Genomic DNA, 21,802 nt, shown 5'->3' with positions numbered 1-21,802 from the left:
ACATCCACAGACAGAAAGACACACGCACAATTCTCGCTAGCTGGCACACACCAACATTCCCGAATGAGACATCTCCCACACCAAAACATGTCATCAATTCCCACACATTCTTTGTATCGCCTGTTCTATGCGAAAGTATTTTAATAATAAAACATCGATTACTGCTCATTTTTTAACGTCGGTCTAATAAAATCAGATTTTAGAAAATGGCGGTCTTCCACGCACCACACTTTTCATTAAGTCAAGGTTACATGTCGGACTCCCAAATCATAAATCCACTAGGGAAACAAATAAATATTTCCCGTATTAACAATATATAAATCGTCTATTTTGAACTGCCACTAGCAAATGACGACGTCCTATCACAGCTTTACACAGATCTCAAGACAATCATAAATATACAAATACCGACGCCGCTGCACCATTTTATCCAGGTTTTCAAGCAGCCCATGTCCCAAAACAGACAGGATTCTTTGAGCTCAGAACTCCCGTCGGACATAAAAATCTCAACTCAGTCTATATATCTCATCCGTCCTAACTTGGGGGCCAGACTTTAAGACGGAAATCCACGTGCACGAATTTTCATAATTTAGCTCCGACGCCACAGGCTCCTGTCCACCCACGAATCTCCACAAGCAAACCGAAGTAAGGAGAGAAAAAAAATCTTCCTTACCTCAACCGCTCATTCGAGACCGTTCCACTGAGAAGTCTTTTCCCTTTTCTTTTTTACTTAATTAGTGCCAATCCACGTTGCGGCGCCAAATGTTGTAGAAATTGGAGGTCCGATAATCGAGAGAAAGTCTTCTCATAAGTGGATAAAAGAAATAGACAGGAGCCAGTCTCGTTACGGAGGGAGATTGTCACTTTATTGATGCGTCAATAAAGATCTCACAGAGCTAGGAACATGACAATGTATTTAAAGCTGGTAGTGACGATTAGGCTTCGATTGAGTACACCCCAAAAGGCGGTCCTGTATCACGTATGAGTACGTGACCAGTCCCGTGTACGCCGTATGAGTACGTGACCGTTCCTTGCACGCCGTCTGGCAACGGTATCTTCAAGGTAAACTCTAATCGTCTGGTAACGGTATCTTCAACCGAGGTCACCCCGACCTTTTCCCACAAGCAAGTAATGTATTGTAAGTTAATGTAGACATGTATGCAAATCTATTTCTATATATGCAAGTGCAAATGCTTTTGAGGATTTGCCACAACAGTCTCACACCAGTCAACACAGGGAACCACTCACATATCTCACTCCCTACTCTTACACATGCTCTGCTGTTCACATAAAAACTCTTCAATGTTTCCAACAACTTTCTACCCAACATACATTAACATCACCTGGCAAACTATTACACTATTACACCTTATTTCAAAATAATGCATAACATTAATAAAGTAAATACCTTTTTTAGAGGAGTAGCTGGTTGCAGGTATACACAGGTAATGCCTTGATAGCTAGTCGGTTTTGCTCATTAGCCGGGTGCTTACTCACAATCCGCGAGCACTCGTTTGGATGAAAATTGTTTTCACTGTTTTAAATGTTGGAAGTTTTTCGTGTTGCTCGCTTGGTTGGTACATTTTGTCGACAAAGTTTGCGGTGCACGTTTTTTTTCTTTTTCTTTTTTTGTCAAACTCGTAAGTAGCCAAAATACCACCAAACAACTGAAGATGAGGGGTCTCTCCTGTTCTGTCCAACTCTTTCAGCAGGCTTTGAGGGGTATGCTGGGTGTTATCCTTTCTGTCTTTTCCGCTCATTTTGACTGTGTTGTAGACCACTTTCACTTCTATATTCCAAAAATGCTCTTCCGCTATTCCTGCAAAGTGATTGGCTGGTCCTGAACGTTAGTCTGGAATTCGCATTTACTTTGTAATAGCGCCCCCATTTTATCTCCAGTGGTCGGGTGGTAATTACAGTTTAAACTATCGACTTTTATTGAACAGTTTTATTATTTATTGTGACAAACACTATATGACTATAATTATCGTTATCGTTTTATCGCCCAGGCGTACAAACAGGTAAACTCTGTTTGTCATTGTTAGTCATAAAGGTCGACGATGAATCATTCTGAAGTCATCGGGAAACTTCTGGAAGCAGCTGGCTGAGCTGAGAGAACAGGGGCCCATTGTTATTGAGACACGTAATTTTTTTTTTTTGGGGGTCGTAAATATGATAAATGTTGAAACGTTAAAGTAATTATGTTCCATGTTGATTCTTAGAAATTATTTTCTTTGTTTTAGGTTTTTAGGTTTAAGTTTGAAGGCTGAAATGCGGCAACATGACAAAAGGCAAATACGTTTGCTATGCAATTGACAAAATAAAGCCATTTTTTCTACACATAGTCTTTTCATACTCCATTTAATAATAAAACAAACAAGCTTATCTAAGTATGTTCATCTAATTTTCATCTAATCTTATACACAGGGTAGGATATCGGGATCATACTAATATTTTATTCATGCAGTCCAAATTATTAAAATTGGATGATTTAATACAATTTTTCACTTCACAACTGTTATTTAAGGTCAACAAAAACATAGTGCCAGAAAACATCAAAAAATTATTCACTCTGAAAGAGGGAAATTATAACTTGAGGGGCTGTAGTGAATTCAAAATCCCAAAGGTGAGAACAACCAGGAAAAGTATGTGTGTATCTGTGTGTGGAGTCAAACTTTGGAATAATTTACAAGATGAGATCGAACAATGTCTAACTATCCATGTGTTCAAATTTAAATACAAAAAAGCATTACTGACGAAATACAGGGATGAAGAAAATGGGATATGAGTGAGATTGGAAATACTGTGTTTAAAACTATGGTTAACTTGTTGTTATTGTTGCTATTATTATATCAGAACTGTTATTATAAATCTCATCTCATCTCATCTCATTAGCCGTACCGCTTATCCTCATTAGGGTCGCGGGGGGGCTGGAGCCCATCCCAGCCATCTTTGGGCAGTGGGCAGGGGACACCCTGAACTGGTTGCCAGCCAATCGCAGGGCACACAGGGACAGACAACTCATTCGCTCATTCACACCTAGGGACAATTTGGACCAGCCAATTCACCTGAAATGCATGTTTTTGGAATGTGGGAGGAAACCGGAGTTATGTTTATTTTTATCGTTGTTGTTATTGTTAAAATATGTGATTATTGTAGTTATTATAATTATTGATATCTGACCTATGTAATCCATGAAGTTTTGTTGTATAAGACCGAGGAGGAAAGAAGGATTTGTGGGATGTATTTAGTGGGGAATATAAAGGGCTAGGGAAAATAAGCATCTGCTTCTGACTACCCCTTTTCGAACATGTTATGTGACATTATTTTGTTGTTGACTCATTGTTTTTGTCCTGTTTTTATTTTAATGTTCGAAATAAAAGTTTTCATTCATTCATTCATTCGTCCATTCATTCGTTAAATTTTATTGTTCCTTAATACTCTGATGTCATGTGGATTTTGCCTCACAAAAGTAAAAACATGTCACTTTCATTAAAATATTTTTTTCTGGCTTTTTGATATCAATCCACCGCAGTTTGTTGTACCATATGACCTTACAGCTGAAGAGGGCGCCCAGGAGCAAAGCCAAACAATTATTCCACACGCTTACTCCAAAGCCATGTGACATTTGGATCTCAAAGCATGACATTTTCACAGTCACATCCTCCACTGTAAGCTCGTGACGTCATCCTTGGAGTGTTGTGAACGATTTGAAAGAGGAGGGGGTTTGGGTCGAAGGGGGTATCGGTATGCATGATATTGTTTAACCACTGCTGCCGAGGTGTGAATTTCAACGTCTTAGCCAAGTGCCTATGCATTATTAAAGGGGTTCAATTTTAGTGTGTTCTAGCCGGGGGGTTGTCCGTGCAACCAGACATGCACACACTTTGTATTCACTTAGTTCTCGCAGTTGTCCCACCGTCGTTTCTCAGAAGACAATATGCTTTCCTCTGACCTGATTTCCAGCGACAGAAATTACTCAAGCACATCCATTTTTTTGCAATATGTGCATCCCTCTTGTACTCTTTTATTCTGGCACTGTTTCAAGATGGCTCTCTCCCTCCCCTGAATAAATCTCACTTGCCTTTTGCATGATTTTAATCAAATTGGGCGATTGTCTCTGGTTTTACCAACAGAAAAAGCAACCAAATTAGTGGATCAGCACTCATTTCATATCTTTTTAAATGTGTAAGGCAATTTTGTATCATAGTGTGAACTGAGGTCGGCTGTTTGACAGTGGCGGACCATGCCTTTACACCTAGGCCTTTAGTCTGAATTAATGGAGTGTCGTTTGTGAACCAACTGGCAAAAGAGAAGCTCGACTTGACTCGAACGTAACAGTCTGAATGGATAAATGGTCTTCATTGTCATTATATAATAGTACAAAAAAAATACGCAATAAGCGATATAGTGAGCAGCTGGCTAGCTTCATGCTACAATCTAGTTCAGCCAGGTCTGAGATAGGGGCTCAACCCTGTTTGTAGTTGGGATAGTTTTTATGTAGCCGCAGCAGTTGCTTTTGTTTCCTCTCTCAACACCACCGCTCTGTATTCCCAGACCTGATAACAATCCACAGAGCTCCTGGTGGTTATGCCAATTTGTCAATGTTGTCAATTTGTATCAATGTTGATAGCCGATCTCCACAAGTCCCTGTCAGTTGAAGTGGTCTATGCCCATGTATGCGTGAATGTCGTTTATTTTAGCCTTCAGACTGAAAGATAAAAATCCAAAATATTTTTAAGAATCAATAACATGTGAGACAGACGCGTCTGAAGACAGACATATAGTAGGTACAAAAAACATAAACTGAATGGGAGAGCCATCTAACATATTCGATCCATTTCAATAAGTACTTATAAATGAACAGTAGTGTCACAAAAAAACAAAGCATTGCACATTTGTCTTTCATTTGAACATCCCCCAAAAATAGTCTGTTGGACTCATCCATTATGGCCGACTGTCACTATACGGGTAAACTGTGATTCCTGAAAATGTATGCGACAAGATAATTTAAGCTTAAAAACACATAAAACTGGTGTTGGTAGTTACATTTTTAAACATGTTTGACAGACAGTGTGCTTCAATATGTTTTTGAGAAAAAGTGGACCTGGTCTCAAAAAACCTGGGAAACAATGGTTAGAAGTAGTGTTTCTCAACTGGTGGAATGGGATCCAAAAGTGGGTTGTGGCCCAATTTTCACTGGGTCAAGATACAGCTAAGAAAAAACAGGGTCAATTACACACGCTAACTGTAGATGCCCTGCTCGAGCTCTTCTTCCTGTTCAGTCAATTTGTACTGTCTCAATCGTGTTTGAGAGGGACTACATTTCATTTGATTGGGAATCTGTTGGTTTTATTTCCTTTTTCTGCCCATTGGTTTAAAAATGTTATATTTTTAGCTTTTCATCAGTATATTGATCTCTATGATCTACATAATTCGATAATTGTTGTTGTCTGGCCACAAGTTTTAGTTAGATTCATAGTTTATTCTAGTATGCGGCTATTTTAAAACAGTTTTAGGGGATTGCTCATATGCAATGTAGGCTTATATGCCTGTAGATATGCGACTTGAAGTATTGTTGGTTTTGCTGGTCATTGTATTTTTTGAAAAAAGATGAACATATTCTTCCATCACAATTGTTTTATTCAATAGATTTGAGAAGTGGATTATTTTCTTAATTTGGGTCAAAGCTCGTCATTTGGGTGGAACGGTGGGTCCTGATGTCCGACCAGTTCAGAACTACTGGTTTAGAGTTACAGACTCGTTCTTAACCTGTCGGTGCACCAACAGCCGCACTGCAGCAGCTTCTCTCCCCCTCTCCCACTTTTAGCTTTCATTCTTTACGATACACTAGCACACTCACTCACACATATACACTTTTCTTCCCACGGGATCTCTCCTCTTCCCTCGTCGCTCTGCTGAAGCTTCGTTTTCTTTCATTCTAATCGTTTTTTTTTACTTTAAAAATGCTCGTCCCTCACTTCGTAAAGTCGAGAAACACAAACACAAAACAATAACATTATTAAACCCACACACACTTTCTCACACGTATGGCATTTGTTGATTGGTCATTTGCGAACGAAAAGGCTCTAAGAGCCGCCTCTTCGAAGTGAAGGACGAGAGCCTGAACCCATCGATAAGGAACTGGCTCCCCTTCCTCTCTGGGAAATATATTTCTTTTTCTCTCTCTCTCTCTCTCTCTCTCTCTCTCCCTCTCTCTCTCTCTCTCTCTCTCTCTCTCTCTCTCTCTCTCTCTCTCTCTCTCTCTCTCTCTCTCTCTCTCTCTCTCTTTTACTTTTTTACCCCTCTATTTCACTCTCCACCTCTCTTTTTTCTCACTCTTCCTTTACGTTTTTCTCTTTCTCCCTGTCTGTCTCTCTCTCTCTTTCTCCTCCTTTTTCTTTCTCAATCTTTTTTTCTTTCTCTCTGTTTTTCTGGTTCTTACCATCACTTTCTTTTTCTACTTCTCCCTTTTTTTGTGTTATTCTCCCTATCTCCGTGTCTTTATCCCTTTCTCTTTCTCTTAATTTTTCTCTCTTTCTTTTTACCTCTCACATTTTTTCTTACTCTCTATCTTTATCACTGTCTTTCTTTACTTTCTTCATTTCTTCTTTTTTGTCTCAATTTCTTGTTCTCATTCTCTCTCTTGTTCTTTATTTCTCTCTGTCTCTCTTTTGCTTCGCTGCCTCACTCTTCCCTTCTCTTAGAGGGGCCCATGATCAATATGATTGGCTTCATCTCTGTTTACTTTGGTTAGTACTATAAACCATTTGAAAGTTTGAATTATACAAAAGTTCACTGTATATTGAATATAAGGTATTATAATACAGTAGCATCATACATTTCAATCAATATGGAAGGGGGATTACCACATGTGAGGTCCTTTCTCAAGGTTTCTCTTTTTTCCTCACACTGAGGTTTTGAGTTGTTCCTTGCCCACATGCTGGTTTAAGATCAGGTAATCGTGCATATGTGTAATTGTAATCCTGTGCAGTCTTTTGAGACATTTTTGTGATTAAGGGCTATATAGATAAATGTGACTTGACTTGAATATTCGTAATTCGTCATATATAATTAGAAACCTGCTCTGCGATTGGCTGGCAACCAGTTCAGGGTGTCCCCTGCCCACTGCCCGATGATTGCTGGGATGGGCTCCAGCACCCCCGCGACCCTACCGAGGACAAGCAGTGCAGCTAATGAGATGAGATGAGATCATTAGAAAGCAAAACATTCTGAAGAGCCGTTTGGGAGCCGAGAGAGTCGAGCCGAAAGAGCCGTTCCTCTGAAATGAGCCGTCATTCCCATCACTCGTGCGTTTGCATGAAAACTAAGGAAACCTGCATCCGCGCTTGAGCATTGCGTCATCGGGGGTGTGTTGAGCTGGAGGCGGGCCTCACCAGCTATCACTCAATGACGCAGGGGACACATGTGACGGTGATGGCTGGGAAGACGCTGCAGGCGAGGAGCTCACTCGCCGGACATCACCGCGAGCTTGCTTGTGAGCAAGTGGCCAAAATGCACACGCAAGGAAAGCTGCTTTTTGTCGGAGTGTGGGGAAAAGATGCAGAAAACCGAAATAATGCATGCAGTTCCCACTGGAACCTGTAGCTACCGTTTAGGACATTTACAAAAACCTGTCAGATTTCTACCAACTGGATGGACTCCTTCAACTCCAAAATGTCTCACTATCATTTCATCAAATGCTGTAAGTTGACCTTCCAAACTTCAAATGTGCCGTGTGGTTGTACGCTGCAGAGAAATGCTGCAGATGTGCGCGCGTGCGTGTGTGTGAAGTTGACCGGTAAAATGCGGCAGGTAGAAGCGGGGTTATTTCTGCTGTCTTCTTAGCAACATACGAGAGATAACAGATGACAGGAATGCTTTTTCAAGCATTGGGATGAAAATGAATGAGTGACATGCAACCGAGAGGTTGCAGGCAATGAGTAATGGAAAACGTTGCAAATGAGGAGACTCGTCAAATCTTTAGAGTACTGTATTTCCCGCTCAATATGGTGCATACAATTGCAAAACATTGGATGCAACAGCAAAAGAGAGAGGGGAGAGGGATATATCCTATCCACTAGCCGACTTGGCATACAGATAACACATGAAAGGATACATTTTATCTCAACATCACACTCCTGTATTTTTAGTACCATCTCAGGGATTGGAGAAAACAGAAAGTTGTCCTAAAATATATTGATAAACGCAAAAGAGGGAAACAAAACTTTAATGTTAATGATAATGAATCAGACTGAGAAGGACATTAAATGAATACGTTGTAAATTTGATGTTGGCGTTGTCAATAAATGTTTGTCGCTTACACTTATAGAGTTGAGAAAACGTAAAACAAAATTCTACACCAATTTTCTAGCACTTTCAGTTTTCTCCATTATCTAAAATTTGTATCTGTCACGACCAGAACGAAAACAGGACCCACTTGCGTAACGTTTACCACAAGTTTTATTGAAGAAACGAGAAAGGGCTGCACCCACGATCCGATGTTCGCTGGACGTACTCGGCTTGTGATCCGAACACGGAAGTGGATCTTCTGTAGCCAGCGATGGCGGTGTCAGGGACTGGAAAACTTGTCGATAGCCGGGACTGGAGAGCAAAAACGTGGTCGGGGTAATAACCGGGTCCTAAGTCGGGACAGGAGAGCAGACGTGGTCGAGATCAAAACGGCTCGTAGCCGGAGACAAACGGGAGCAAAAACGGACCAGGCAGGAGTCAGGGGTCGAAAAAGGCTTGCCTTGTAAAACTGAGGTTCCCAGACGGACTGACAACAGGGGATTGACAGGACAGGGTTTAAATAGTGGAGAAGCCAATCGGTCAACAAGCTGCAGCTGGCACCACACGGGTGGGGCCAATTGGGCAGCTGTGACAGTATCTGGTACTGTCACTAAAAACAGTGATGCCCCTAGTGGACTGGTGGATCCTATTCAGTACTCTCAACGTTACTATCCAAGATCCATGCCTGTTGGCACCATTGTTATGGGTTCGTGGTCAGAAAAATAAAGCAAATGATCGATAATTACACAAATATGGTAATATACATGTATGCATTTCTAATTGCATATGTATAGATAAAGGGCACACATTTATAAGACCCACGTTCAAATTTTGGGCGCCTTATAGTCAGGAAAATACAGTACATAATTTTTCGTTTATGTGCAATTGCTCAGTGACTGCCTGTGTTATTAGCTGCATCCTGCACGGAGCATTTTCACATTCAATCAATAACTGATAGCCGGCAGAATGAGAGAGTGGAAGCGGCTTTATTCCTTTTCCCTTCCATTAGATGCACGTCCTTCCCCTCTCCTTCACATTTCTTCCTGGAGCAATTCATGAGACCATTTGAACATTTGTAGGTTTTATGAACATTTGGGGGGAAATTGCCTTAGAATCAATCAATCATCGAGTGTCTCTCTATTTTTTGAAGTAAATGAAAAGTGAAATAGATTGAATTGACTGATTGTGTAATAATCAGCATTGACATTCTTATCTAAAAAGAGCCAATGAAGTATCACATGCATTTTCAGCTGCATAATATTTTCTGACTGTGTGGGAGACGCCATTTATCTATTTCACGCATTCTGAGATTGAACAGTGCAAAACGCATAGAAAGCAGTAGATGAAGACTGAAGACTTAAAAGGGACACTGTGTAATTTTTGACCACTAGATATCGCTGTATTGTGTAGTGTAACCGAAAATGATTTCTTAAAAGCACAATGAAGACAATAAATACACCATGAAGACTCCAATTAGAGGTACGATTGAGCTTAGGAAGTTCTGCACGACCAAACCCGCGGGTTCATAAGCCCGAACCCGACCAATTAACATGATTTAAGGGACTGAGCCAGAAGTAAACCCGAAGCTTTACTTCCTCGCCTCGCGTAACTTCAGCAGCGTGCGTACTTCAGCACCAAACTGCGTATGGTGAGTTATGTGTAAATGTTGGGAAGAGTAAGGTGATGAAAGTTCACGAAATGGAGTGGGCATTACGTTAGAAATCAGGTTGCATGGACGGGTTCTGGAAGAAGTTAAAAGCTTTAGGTACTTGGGTCGTGATGTCGCTGCAGTTGGTGGAATGGAGTGCAAGGTATTGCACGGAGTGAATCAACAAAGCAAGGTTTTTGGGTGCTCTGAGGAGAGTGTTGAGCAACAAGTGTATGAGTATGGATGTAAAGAGAGGACTGGATGGGAGCCTGATTGTGCCGACTGTGTTGTATGGTGCAGAGACTTGGAGCCTGAATCAGATTTGAGAAGGAAATTAAATGTTTTTGAGGAGTGTTTGAGGAGTATGATAGGAGTGACAAGATTGGATAGATTGAGAAATTGAATTGTGAGAGACAGGGCTAGAGTAGTAGTGGAACTGAGCAAGCGTGTGGATAAGAGAGTACTCGGTTGGTTTGGACACATGGAGAGGATGGATGAGGAGTGAATGTTGAAGAGGATCTACAGAGCAGAAGTAAATGGAAGGAGGCCAAGAGGAACGCCGTAATTGACGTGGATGGATGGTGTTATTTATGAGTGCACTGCAGGAAAGAGGTCTATATATAGTGGAAGCTAGAGGTCTTGTTGGTGATAGAAATGAGTAGATAGGTGTTGTAAAAGGATAGTGGGATGTTTAGACATGTTCTAAGGGATGGCAGGGCACCTGTATGATGCGGCAGGGGTAAACCAGTGAAAGCTGTCGGGCCCTGCTGTTGAACAGAAGAGTGTGTTGTGTCACCCTGACCTGAGTGACATGGACGCTTTCTCGTGTCCCGTTTCATCTGGAGGGACGAAGGCATGACCAACTTGGGTGCTGAGGTGCTTAACCCTTTTGGTTGTTTGGGCATTTGGGTTGGCCATGGTCCCAAAACATTTTGTGTAGGTTTTTTGCTACTTTTTCCCCTTTGTTATTTTCTTTGTTTTTGTATGTGTTTGTCTTGCTGTCGATCTTCCCTCTCGAGGGATATGACCAGGATATTAAGATAGATGGATGGATAAGTGGCTAATTCTTACACATTGTCCCATATTGGGCAGTTTCTTTTGCATTTCTACTGAATATCAAGCGAACTTTGGGACTACAAAGTTTAATTCTACTTGAGTCAGTTTTAAGATACGAATGACCAAAGTGAAGGTGGCTTGCTAGATTCTAACAACTACATTGTTTTCACCTTTTTTTTAATATTTTACTCTAGTGAAAACCAGGTAACCCCCCCCCCCCAAAAGAACTTTCGGTAAATGACACCGACAGGACTTATATCGCTAAACCATCTGTCCTGAGAGTGGTAGTGTGTTTGATATATGATTGTCTTTATTGTAAGCCCTCTAAGCACGGTTTGCCTCTATTAAGCTTGCTTTATTAACAAATTAATTTCTATGACTTGATTTCAATCCATGTTTTTATCCTCTAGTCATCAAGCTACTCGATTTCACCTCGAGGCACCCAAGTCTTATTGATGTATGTCTTTGTAAATCGAATTAATATTGCCTGCATATGCTGCGATCTTGAGGATGAGTCATGTCGGCATAAACGTTTCGGGCAATGTGACGTCTGTCATGCGCCGCTAATAAATGGAGGTGGTACAACTGCAGCCTTGAGTACAGGGTGGCGGTGTGAAGGACGTGCTGGGAGTAGCCTAGCCGAGGAAATTATGATTATCAACAAGTCAAGGCGGAGCGAGAGGGGACGTTAGCAGTCCAACGCTTGATAGTCTGTTGCAGGGTTCGGGAACCTTTTTGACCCAAAAAGCCATTAAAGCCCAAATATTTTCATTTTTTCTTTTGAGAGAGAACGGTATATTTTCGGACAAAATCCAACAAAACCGCCAAACCCGCTCTTCAGACAAAAGCTAATAATTCCGCAAATTTTATTTCACTGTTTGATGTAAGATGATTTCATAAAATCTATGACATAATAACAATGCTGGAGCATGTGTCCCATATCAATATAAATATACTACTTAAAATTAGTTTCTCTCTCGCAGTTACTTAAGAGTGTTGAGGCTTGTTTTGTTCTAAATAACAGTTTCAAACAGACGTGCAAGTTTTTTTGTAAAAATGTCACGAAATACTTAAATCGAGGATACAAACGTATTAACCTTCAGTGCAGACAGCGCTGGGAAAAGGAGACCGAGCTTACGCGTGCTGTATATAGCTACACTCATTCCTACCGCACACCCAATCAAATTGATCTACATTCTTTGCTAGAAGTTTAGTGAGTTTTCATTTAAAAGATTATTGATCAATATACAGCCAAACGGGTTCTGTTGGTGTGAGACCTTCACTCTAAACTCTAGTTAAAACTGTGTGCTATATATTGTGGACCAAACCCAATATCATTATCATCACTTCTTCACTTGTGACTCGGCTTCATATGCGCAACAATCAGCTGTACATGAATAAAACTACAGTACAGTTGTAAGCTACAGTTGAAAATGAGTCCAATTTTATCCCGAGCCATGTGAACTCATGAAAAGAGCCATATATGGCTTGTCAGCCATAGGTTCCTGACCCCTGGTCTAATGTCTTTTCCTTGGAACACAAACTGGTGGTTATGATGATGATTGTTTAGGTGTTGTTTTACCTGATAGAATATCTGAAATACCATGTCTCAATATTTTTTACACAATATTTCATAAGTGGCTATTTGCATATTTTCACCTTGCTTTTTCCGTCTTCTCATTTCTTACGAGCTGTTAAGATATTCATGACTTTGTGTATAGGTATTATAACCGTAAAGTTGAGTAACATTTGCTGTCTAAATACACAATAAAAATGTTTTTGTTTCTTTTTACAACAAAAGTGCTGCCTTTGATAGAGACCGACATAAGTGTAGAAAAAGATCTGTATATTTTAAGGGATTTCAAGGTAACATATTTTCTCCCCCACACAAGTCTTTAGTCAGCAAATTAAATTTAAGGATACAGTATCTTGTAAATAACAGCAACAATAGATAGGAAAAACACGAATGAGAGGAACAAGGGGATGAATAGTAGTTTGGGTATTTTTGCAAATGTCTATGAAAAACATCAATAGATGGTTCTTCAATTTGCTTTTCATGAACTCTTGGCCTGTTTCTTTTGCTCACTAATCAACAAATTCAATTCAAAAACATATCTTTTCCAATAAAGTTTGTGATGGGTTCCTAGATAAGGAGCTATTCTTTCTATTGCCTATTGACTGCAGTCCTGGAAAAAGTTACTCAATTTTGGTCTTTTATTAATGGCATGAGTGAAAAGTAGTGATAAAACAGCCCCATATTGGGATCTAGGCTATGCTAGTAGAAATACTAACATGTATACTCTTTATTTAAACGATGTGAGTAATTTGTTGTTGTATTTTAAAGATGATATACTAAAGCTATTCAGTCTAAATTTAGTATGGTCACTTTTTAAAATCAAAACTTGTCTTCCGGCCATACGAATACAGACGCAGCCCTACTTACGACCATTCGACTTACAAAAAACGGTAGATACGAACATATTTTTGGGGATGTCGAAAAATATCCGGACATTGCTGTAAGTTAGATTTTGTATTGTGTGCACTTTTTCAGAGTACAGTACATTACTGTAGTGCTTCTTTCCGCTGCGACCTGTGTGGGCACTATGAGAGGTCACCCAGCATCCACCCTAAAGAAGAAATCCGCTTCCTTTTCCTAGTTTGTGTGTAAACTATCTTACTATCTCCAGCGCGCTAAAAACTTAGACATTTTTAATGTTTAATATCTCGTTAATCCATTCAATATGGTTGGTCTAAAGTGTAAATAAGAGGCGAGCCGTTTCATTTAGAATGAAAGTGGAATAAGAAAGCTTGATGCGGTTGAGAAAATGGTTGGATCACTTTTTTTTCGGCCACTTTTACCCACGGAGGAGGAAGTAGCCTAACTCTTGCAACCCATCTTCCAAAAGTTAGTCAAACTTCTCTTTATAGAGCATACTATTTTATGATTTGTTGCGTGCAAAACAATACAACTTACTTATACAAGCCATAGACATACTTATATAAACCTTAAACATCCAAAATATAGCACTGAAGCAACTTACAAACAAATTCAACTTACAAACGATCGTCCGGAACCTATCTCGTTTGTCAGAGCCAGAACAGAGGGTAGACCCCAACGCGTAACGTTTCACAACAAGCTTTATCACATAAGCGGAGAAGTCAGGCGCAGGAAAACAAACGCCAGCGATTTGGCGATTGCTGGGCGGGAGAAGCAGGAAGCCCACGAGATTGGAGCGTGGTCGGAATGCGAAAACAAGTGGAGTAGCTGGGACGGGTGATCGGAGCATGGTCGATGTGCAAAAATGGGTCAAGTAGCCGGAGCGGGAGATCGAAGCGTGGTCGATGGACAGAACGGGTCAAGTAGCCGGAGACGATCGGGAAGTCAGGGACAAAGGAGCAGGATACAGGTGTGGACGGGACAGACGGGATCGATACTAGATACAGGATACGGGATAACGGGGCTTGGATCAGGGATTGATACGAGATACAGGATACCGGACAGACCGGATCAATAACGAGCAGAATACCGGACAGGATACAGGATACAGGGCTTAGATCAGGGGTAGATACAGGATACGGAACAGACGGAAGCCAGAGTCAAAATGCTTGCCTTGCAAGTGTGGAGTTTCGTTAACGGATTGACCAGGAGTTGATTTAGAATACTGAGCTTAAATAGGAGGGGAACCATTTAGGAAACTAGCAGCAACTGGAGCCAAATTAGCGGGCACAGGTGAGGGCAATGGGCAAATCATGACATCTTTCGTAAGTAGGGCAGCGTCTGTAAAGCAAATGCTAATGAAAAATTAAACCAATACTTAAATATATGCTTTTTTTGCAATCCTTTTAAATGTGTGAACATTTCAAAAGGGGTATGTTACTGAGCTGATCCACTACTTTTTCGAAAAACAGCAATGCTGAGAAAGACAGGCAGCTGGGCCCTTTTTTTAAGGCTTTGTTTAATCCAGAACAACAGGGCAACAATAACTCAAGCTTAATTTACATATGCGTAAAGTTGGTATTTACGCATGTATACACTTTCAACAGCTTTGAATGAATGGATAGGATCCATTCATTTGATTGATAATGTTTGCATCGCATTTCAATATTCAATGGACGTCAAAGACAGCCTCCAGGTGGTTTTCCATCTAGTAATACTTTTGCATATTTTTGGGCAACTTTGTGAAACAAACAAAATGAGAAAACCACACAATGGCCACTATTCGCAATTTGAAAAGTTCTCTGACCAAGAAAGTCTTATCAAAACACGAAAATACAAAGAGGATGTGGCCAGACAAGATAAGGCCACTGAGGTGTTTGTCCTGGGTCACATGTTGCCTACGGGCTGCTAAATGAAGAGTATTGGTTTTAAAGCTGAAAAGCTACTATGGTGTGCCAAAGTTGGAGGGTACTACATCCGCATAGATGCTTACAATGCATCATCTTCAGCACATAATGGACACTGCTGCTGCTACTGCATCATGAATTGTTCATAGATGCCTTGATGCATTTGCATTTTCATGCTGTGTACAGCACTTTCGGAAGACACAAGGCCAACCAATACAGTGGAACCTCGGTTCTCGACCATAATCCGTTCCAGAACCCTGTAAAAAAAAAAGATTTGTTCGATCACCAAAATCATTTTTCCCATTAAAAATAATGTAAATCGTTTTAATCCGTTCCAACACCCTGAATGTTTACCTTGAATGTTTAACGTAAACTTAAAGCTAACCCAGGCTAATCGTACGTTCACGTTAGCGTAATCTTCCGTGCGAAAGATTACACCAACGTGAACGTGTAAAAATAAAAAAAAAGGATAAAGAAAAGAATTATGAATGGGATTTCTTACCTTTGTGGTGGTCAGCAGAAGGCGCAGGCAAGATCAGCAATAGTTGTACGCACTACTTTTTTTTTTCACCCGTAGCAACTTATCTGCTTGCACTGACTTTCTTCTGAGGCATAATTAGGGGCTAAAACACATCGTACACCTATATTAAAAGCGAAAGCAAAACGAAGCACGTCCGCACGCGATAACAGTTGGTCACGAAAAGAGCGATCTACACCCGTACGCCGCTCAGCATCGCACCCTAGGGTACGCACTCACGCATTACCAGTGTTCGAACTCCGATTTTTTGACCGAACAGCAAAGCAAGAATTTCTCGAAATTTGTGGTCGGACTCCGATTTGTTCGAACTGAGAGGCGTTCGAAAACCGAGGTTACACTGTATCTTAAAAAAATGTCAAAAATTCTGATTTCAAACTTTTAAAGGCTTTAGGTTCCCAACATCTTGTAGGCATTGAGAATGACACCATATAATAATACCACTTATCCATATCATTCCCTGTGCTGTGTAAGTAATGTCTGTCTTCAGAGAAATAACTGGAAATCTCAACAAAATATCTTTCCCTTTACCATTTATGTTTCTAATAGTTAGATGGTTGTTTTAAGGCAGCCTATACCGGTATGCCATTCCAACAAGAGTACCAATACTTTAAAAAAAAAGGCTTATATCTCGTTTGGGTACTTGCCCAGCCCAACATAAAATATTTTGGTTCATTCTTTCTTTTTGTATTACAAAAGAAAGATCTGTTTTTGGTAATATATATTTCCGTGCCAATGTAAATACATATCCGTCAACCTCGGCCAATTGCTTCCCCGTATTAATGATCACAATTTCCGATTTTTAATCAATAATGAACCTTACAAACATAACACTGCACCTGTTTACTTACAGCAAGACAGACTATGTAGAATATCAAGTCAATAGTAGCGATCTACGATGAAGATTTCGTCAGTTACCGGTGACTGAGACAATCCAAATTAGGGCAAGAAGAGATCAGGTTTATAAAGCACATTTTTTTTACCCATGCAAAAATATTTTGTTAGGCGTACCCAATTTTGAATGATCAAAAATTTATAAAATAGGGAGGGGAGATATATAAGTTGAAAGGTATGTAATAGGGGTGGGTGATACTGGAGAGTTTTGTCTCAATCCGATCCAAGTAAAAACAAGGTATATTGATATGTTAGAAATGCATATCAAACTGGGTTCCCTCCGTGCTAATTATTAACAAAAGTTGAAAGGTATGTAATAGGGGTGGGTGTAAAAACAAGATAGTATCAATCCTAATGATTTGATATTGATACTTTTTTAAGTGTCAAATGCCATAATTGTTGTGTAGAGTGCTTGTGTTCAGCAGTATTGCGGGCTGGCAGAAAGAAAGCGAGTTAAGGGGGTTCCACTCTTTTATAGGTGGGAGACGGGGTAGTGACTTCAACGTGATTGGTCGACCCTAGGCCAACCCATCCCTTTGGGGAGTTCAGTCACTTCCTGTAAGTGGAGTCAGCTGGCAGTGTTTCTCCTACAATTGATTAATTGAACCCATGTCCCTTTGAGTAAGTTTCTATTCACGGCTTACACAGCTCAAACATTTTTGGCACTGAAATTGTTAATATCTTAAATTAAATACCGCAATTAAAATTTGAACAATATAAGACATTAATGTTTCATATATCTATTACAAGTCTTTCACAGCAAAAGTCAAGAGAGTCAGACCAAAAAAGGGAGCAATGTAACAAAAATACAATTACTGAGTAATAATGTCAACAGGAAAAGTAAACAACCTCTCATTGTACTATATTTTGTAAACAAAGTTAGTAGAATTAGAATTGAGTTTTATTGTCATCAATAACAATGTAGTAAACATTGTTTACAACGAGATTGGCTGTGGCACTCCAGGATAAACTCGTAATAAGGTTTAGAAGAGAAAAAGGAGATAGACCGAGTGTCAGGATGAACGCGCAAACTATATGCAAGGTAGTACTTGAAAAATAGCTTTAGTTGAAAGTGCATCTTAATATATGTGCAGAGAATCGACACTTTTAAGTAATTGGTGGATGAGCAAAGAATTGATCCCATGACAGTAGTATTGATCCGCTCACTCCATACTACGGGGTGTCCAACATGATGCCTGCGGGCACACGGGCAAACACACACAAATAAAACATCAAACTTCATCTAAGGACAGCTAAGGCGCCCGCTGACCTGTTCTGAAAATAGCTCACCAGTCCTGGGTTATTATGATTTCCTGGTAAATGTCTTTTGTTAGAGGTTAAATCCATTTAACCTTACATCTAATATTTAACCTGGTAATAACTTAGTAACAACATAATAATTGATATGTTAGAAATGCACATTAAACTGGGTTCCCTCCGTGCTAATTATTAACAAAAAGTATCACTCAGCTTGAATACGTTCGGAGACCCCTGCCCTATCAGGTAAATATGAAGCTATTTATGGGCATATTCTGGTAGTGCAAGTTTCTAGTGCAAGTAAATCGCACTGTTAATATGTAAAACTTTAAAAAGCTGCTTTAACCCTCACCCCTAAACCATGGATTATTTTAGTGAAATATAACCTGGCGTCTTTCATGTCTCTGGAATGCCTTTATGTTTTTTTAGGGGGGGCAGCAGTGAAATCCCAGGAGAGAACATTTGAGCATGCTAGCGAGAGTCAACTGGTTTCAGCACCTCCAGTAGACCGACTGGAATGGAATTCTAATTTAAAACAGCGACTTCCTGTGAGACACCCTCGGAATAAGGCAACAATGAAAATGATCGCAGACGACAAAGAAGTAGCAATATACTTGGTCACAGAGGACTTCAGGAAGACAGAATGACATATATTAGATAAAGTAGTTGGTGTGATTGAGTTTCATGGTTTGTTTGTTTGTGTTTTCTTAATATTCAGTTCAAGTAGAGGACAAATGGCATGGGCAGAGCTAAAGTCATTCCAACCTCCAACTTTGTTTGTGATTGGAACACTGGTATTTGTTGTGTTTTTATGTCGAAACAAAGCAGATGGTAGGATTGCGGGTCAGATGCTTCAGTAGAGATAGAGAGAACGTATAACCCAGGCTGGAAGGGTTACTTTAAGATTGTAATCCATTACAGTTATTAGTTATCTGTGGAAAAATGCAATCAGTAACCTAATCCAAATTACGTCATATTGCATTATGTCACGGTTGCCCATTGCCCTCACTTAGGCCCACTCGTTTGGCGCAAGCTGCTGTTCACTGCCTGATTCTCTTCCTTCCTATTTAAACTCAGTGCTCTCATTCAGTCCGTCAACGAACCTCTGCACTTGCAAGACTTGTATTTTGACTCCTTCCGGAATTCTCCTTATGTATCCAGTATCCGGTATCATTCCCGTCTGTCCTGCCCTGTCCGGTATCTTGCTCGTGTATCCAGTATCCAGTATTGATCCCGTCTGTCCCGTCCTGTCCGGTATCTTGCTCGTGTATCCTGTGTCTGGTATCGATCCCGTCTGTCCTGTCTGGTTTCGATCTCGTCTGCCTCAGGCTTCCTGTTGTCCTGCACCTTACTTCTCTGTCTCACTTCTGCCCAGCAATCGCCGAATCGCTGGCGTTTGTGTGTGCATGACCTCCCCGTTACCGTAAAATAAAGCTTGTGTGAAAACGTTACGCGTTCGGGTCCACCATGTGTTCTGACATAGTAATGTTACTTGATTACTATCAATTACTTTTGGACTACTCCAATACATAATATGTTAATGAAAAACAATATAAAGACAATTTTTGAAAAATTACTCAATTATATTCAGGATAAATGAACAAAAAAATCATTGAAAAATAATTGGAGTAAAACAAGGTAACATAGTTGATTATAATCTTACAAAAAAGTGTTCACATTTTAACCTTGTAGTAAAGTTAATTAGGCGAAAATAAACTTTCTCTTTCACATGGAAGACTAAATATGCTCTATTTTAGTTTACCCTAGGTTCATATTAATACAGTGATCTTACACAAGAGTATAATTAAAACAAAAAAACAACTGCAAAAGACAAAAATAAGACAATCAAATTTACTAAATGTCCGTGAAAGAGTCACTAGCCCACCAATACGCAATACGTAAACCGCCTCATGAAACTGCAGCAAAATGAGTGCTACATCGAAGGAGAAGTAAAATACAGACAAAAACGGAGTGCTTTTACCTGCGAGTTTAAGCTTCATTTCTGTCGCTCTCGTGTAGGTAATTGAAATTATGATAGTCACAATTTGTCTATCGGTGTATTATGTTTATGTAAATATAGCTTTAGATATAATTGTAATCCTGCAAATGAATCTTTATTTTAAGTAAATATAACTGTCATTTCATTATGTCTTTATTACTGTAACTGTAATGGTATACAATTAAATTGTTTTGTATCCTAATTAGGGCTACATGATTAACTGAAATCGAATCGAGTGCGATTGTGTGATCACAAAACACTGTGGTTTTTAGCCTTGTGAGAGCAGAAGGCAACCATGACAAAGTTCCTGAGAAGAGGTTTCTGTTTTCTTAAATATAAAAGATCTTAACATGATTTACCCTAGTGTTTTTTTATTTTAAACATCAGTTTTGTACATTTTTCTACAGCTTACATGGAAATGTGAATTAAAACAACATTTCATTCTTGTGAAGGTCATAACATGCTGGCTTCAGATCAGGTGATGGTGCAATTGTGGTCTGTGCAGTTCTATGAGACATTTTGTGATTAAGGCCTATAGGCATCCAAGAGGATTTTTTTAAGGTTTTTAACAATACAGTGGGAGGCCATTTTGATCCGAGGACAACAGGAGGGTTAAATACTCACACAAAAAAAACAAACTATCACGAAAAAAAAAACCTTTTTTTAAAAAAATCGTAAATCGCATCAAAATTGCAATACTGGTCTGAAAAACCGCAATTAGGTTTTATCCAAAACTGTGCAGCCCTAATCCTAATAACGTATCACCACATAATTTGCCTGCTTGACAAGTTTTGTGCAAAATTGGTGGAAATTTGTTTTTCAAATCCCAGGAATGAGCCGTGATGAGCTGTGCTTGCGCTATCATCATACTGCATTTTTTTCCCAATACCTATGCATGCTTTCATCTGTGGATATTCAAATTCCGTTTAAGTTTTTTTTTTTAATGTGTAAGACCGCATTAAAAATGAGAATAAGTCATCTTAAACTGCAACGTGAACATTGGCAATGTAACAGTGCTAAAAACTGGCGTAGGGCCTCAATTGATACATGAATGGCTTCTTAGCAATAATCTTTCCACCTGAATCATGGAAGGTCATATAACAGACAGAAATGAGAGATGTATCCACTTCAAAACAGCACTGTTGAAACAAATTTCCTGCAAGGTGTAGTGCATTAGGTTAAAATCAATTGGTCCATCTCGAGCCAAATCCATCATGAACACTAAATAGAACTTCATTGTTCTTTCAAGTTTGGTTCCAAAATTGTCCAACTGTATGGCCTTTAATATTTAATCCATTTGTCTGGGTCGTTTTTTGTAATTAATCACAGTTTACCACCAATTTACCTTCAGGTATTAGAATTTTTGAATGGATCAAATTCTTCTAAAATCCTCAAAATGCTTTTTTCTTTTCTATGAAACAACCTTCGAGGTTGTACCGATCAAGTTGAATATTGTGCAGAAGGGTGTTTGCGGGTTCCTTTGTATTATAATACTTTCCAAACCTGATGGGGGGATAACAAAAGCCCAGTGGCCCACCTGGCTTATAAAGAATTGTAGAAAAGCCTGCACTAAGCCGCCATGTTGTTTTATAGAGGTTCCACCATAATTAAAAATGATTTAGGTGTCAACAGTGCATACAAATTGGAGATAACTTAACATGTTCACTGCCATATCATATAAATATGTTCTTTTTTGTGTTTGTTTCATTTCCAAAAACTATTATAAAGGGCTTGATGCAGGAAGTATCAAGCCTCTCGTAATGAGATCAGTATAAAA

At 39.6% G+C, this 21,802-nt stretch overlaps 1 protein-coding gene across 4 annotated transcripts in view; it reads left to right on the top strand.

Annotated features, from left to right (window-relative positions):
* The window catches only part of myo16 (myosin XVI), a 208,090-nt gene that overhangs the window by 27,699 nt on the left and 158,589 nt on the right, over window positions 1-21,802 (top strand). For 2 of the 4 annotated variants that reach the window (XR_015852658.1, XM_088352517.1), the window contains exon 1: window positions 7,458-7,705. The exons of the other annotated variants lie outside the window; for them this stretch is intronic. Coding sequence is in view for 1 of the 2 variants with exons in the window: in XM_088352517.1 (XP_088208643.1) it covers window positions 7,657-7,705 (49 nt within the window). In the remaining variant the exon portion in view is untranslated. Of the gene's footprint in view, window positions 1-7,457; window positions 7,706-21,802 lie in introns of those variants that run through there. 4 annotated transcript variants of the gene reach the window in all.

Source organism: Urocampus carinirostris, chromosome 14 (assembly GCF_059441175.1).
Source record: "Urocampus carinirostris isolate Australia breed hairy pipefish chromosome 14, RoL_Ucar_1.0, whole genome shotgun sequence".
Taxonomy (NCBI): Eukaryota; Metazoa; Chordata; class Actinopteri; order Syngnathiformes; family Syngnathidae; genus Urocampus; species Urocampus carinirostris.
Note: the sequence above shows the minus strand (reverse complement) of the source record. Positions and strands in the feature narration are given on the sequence as shown.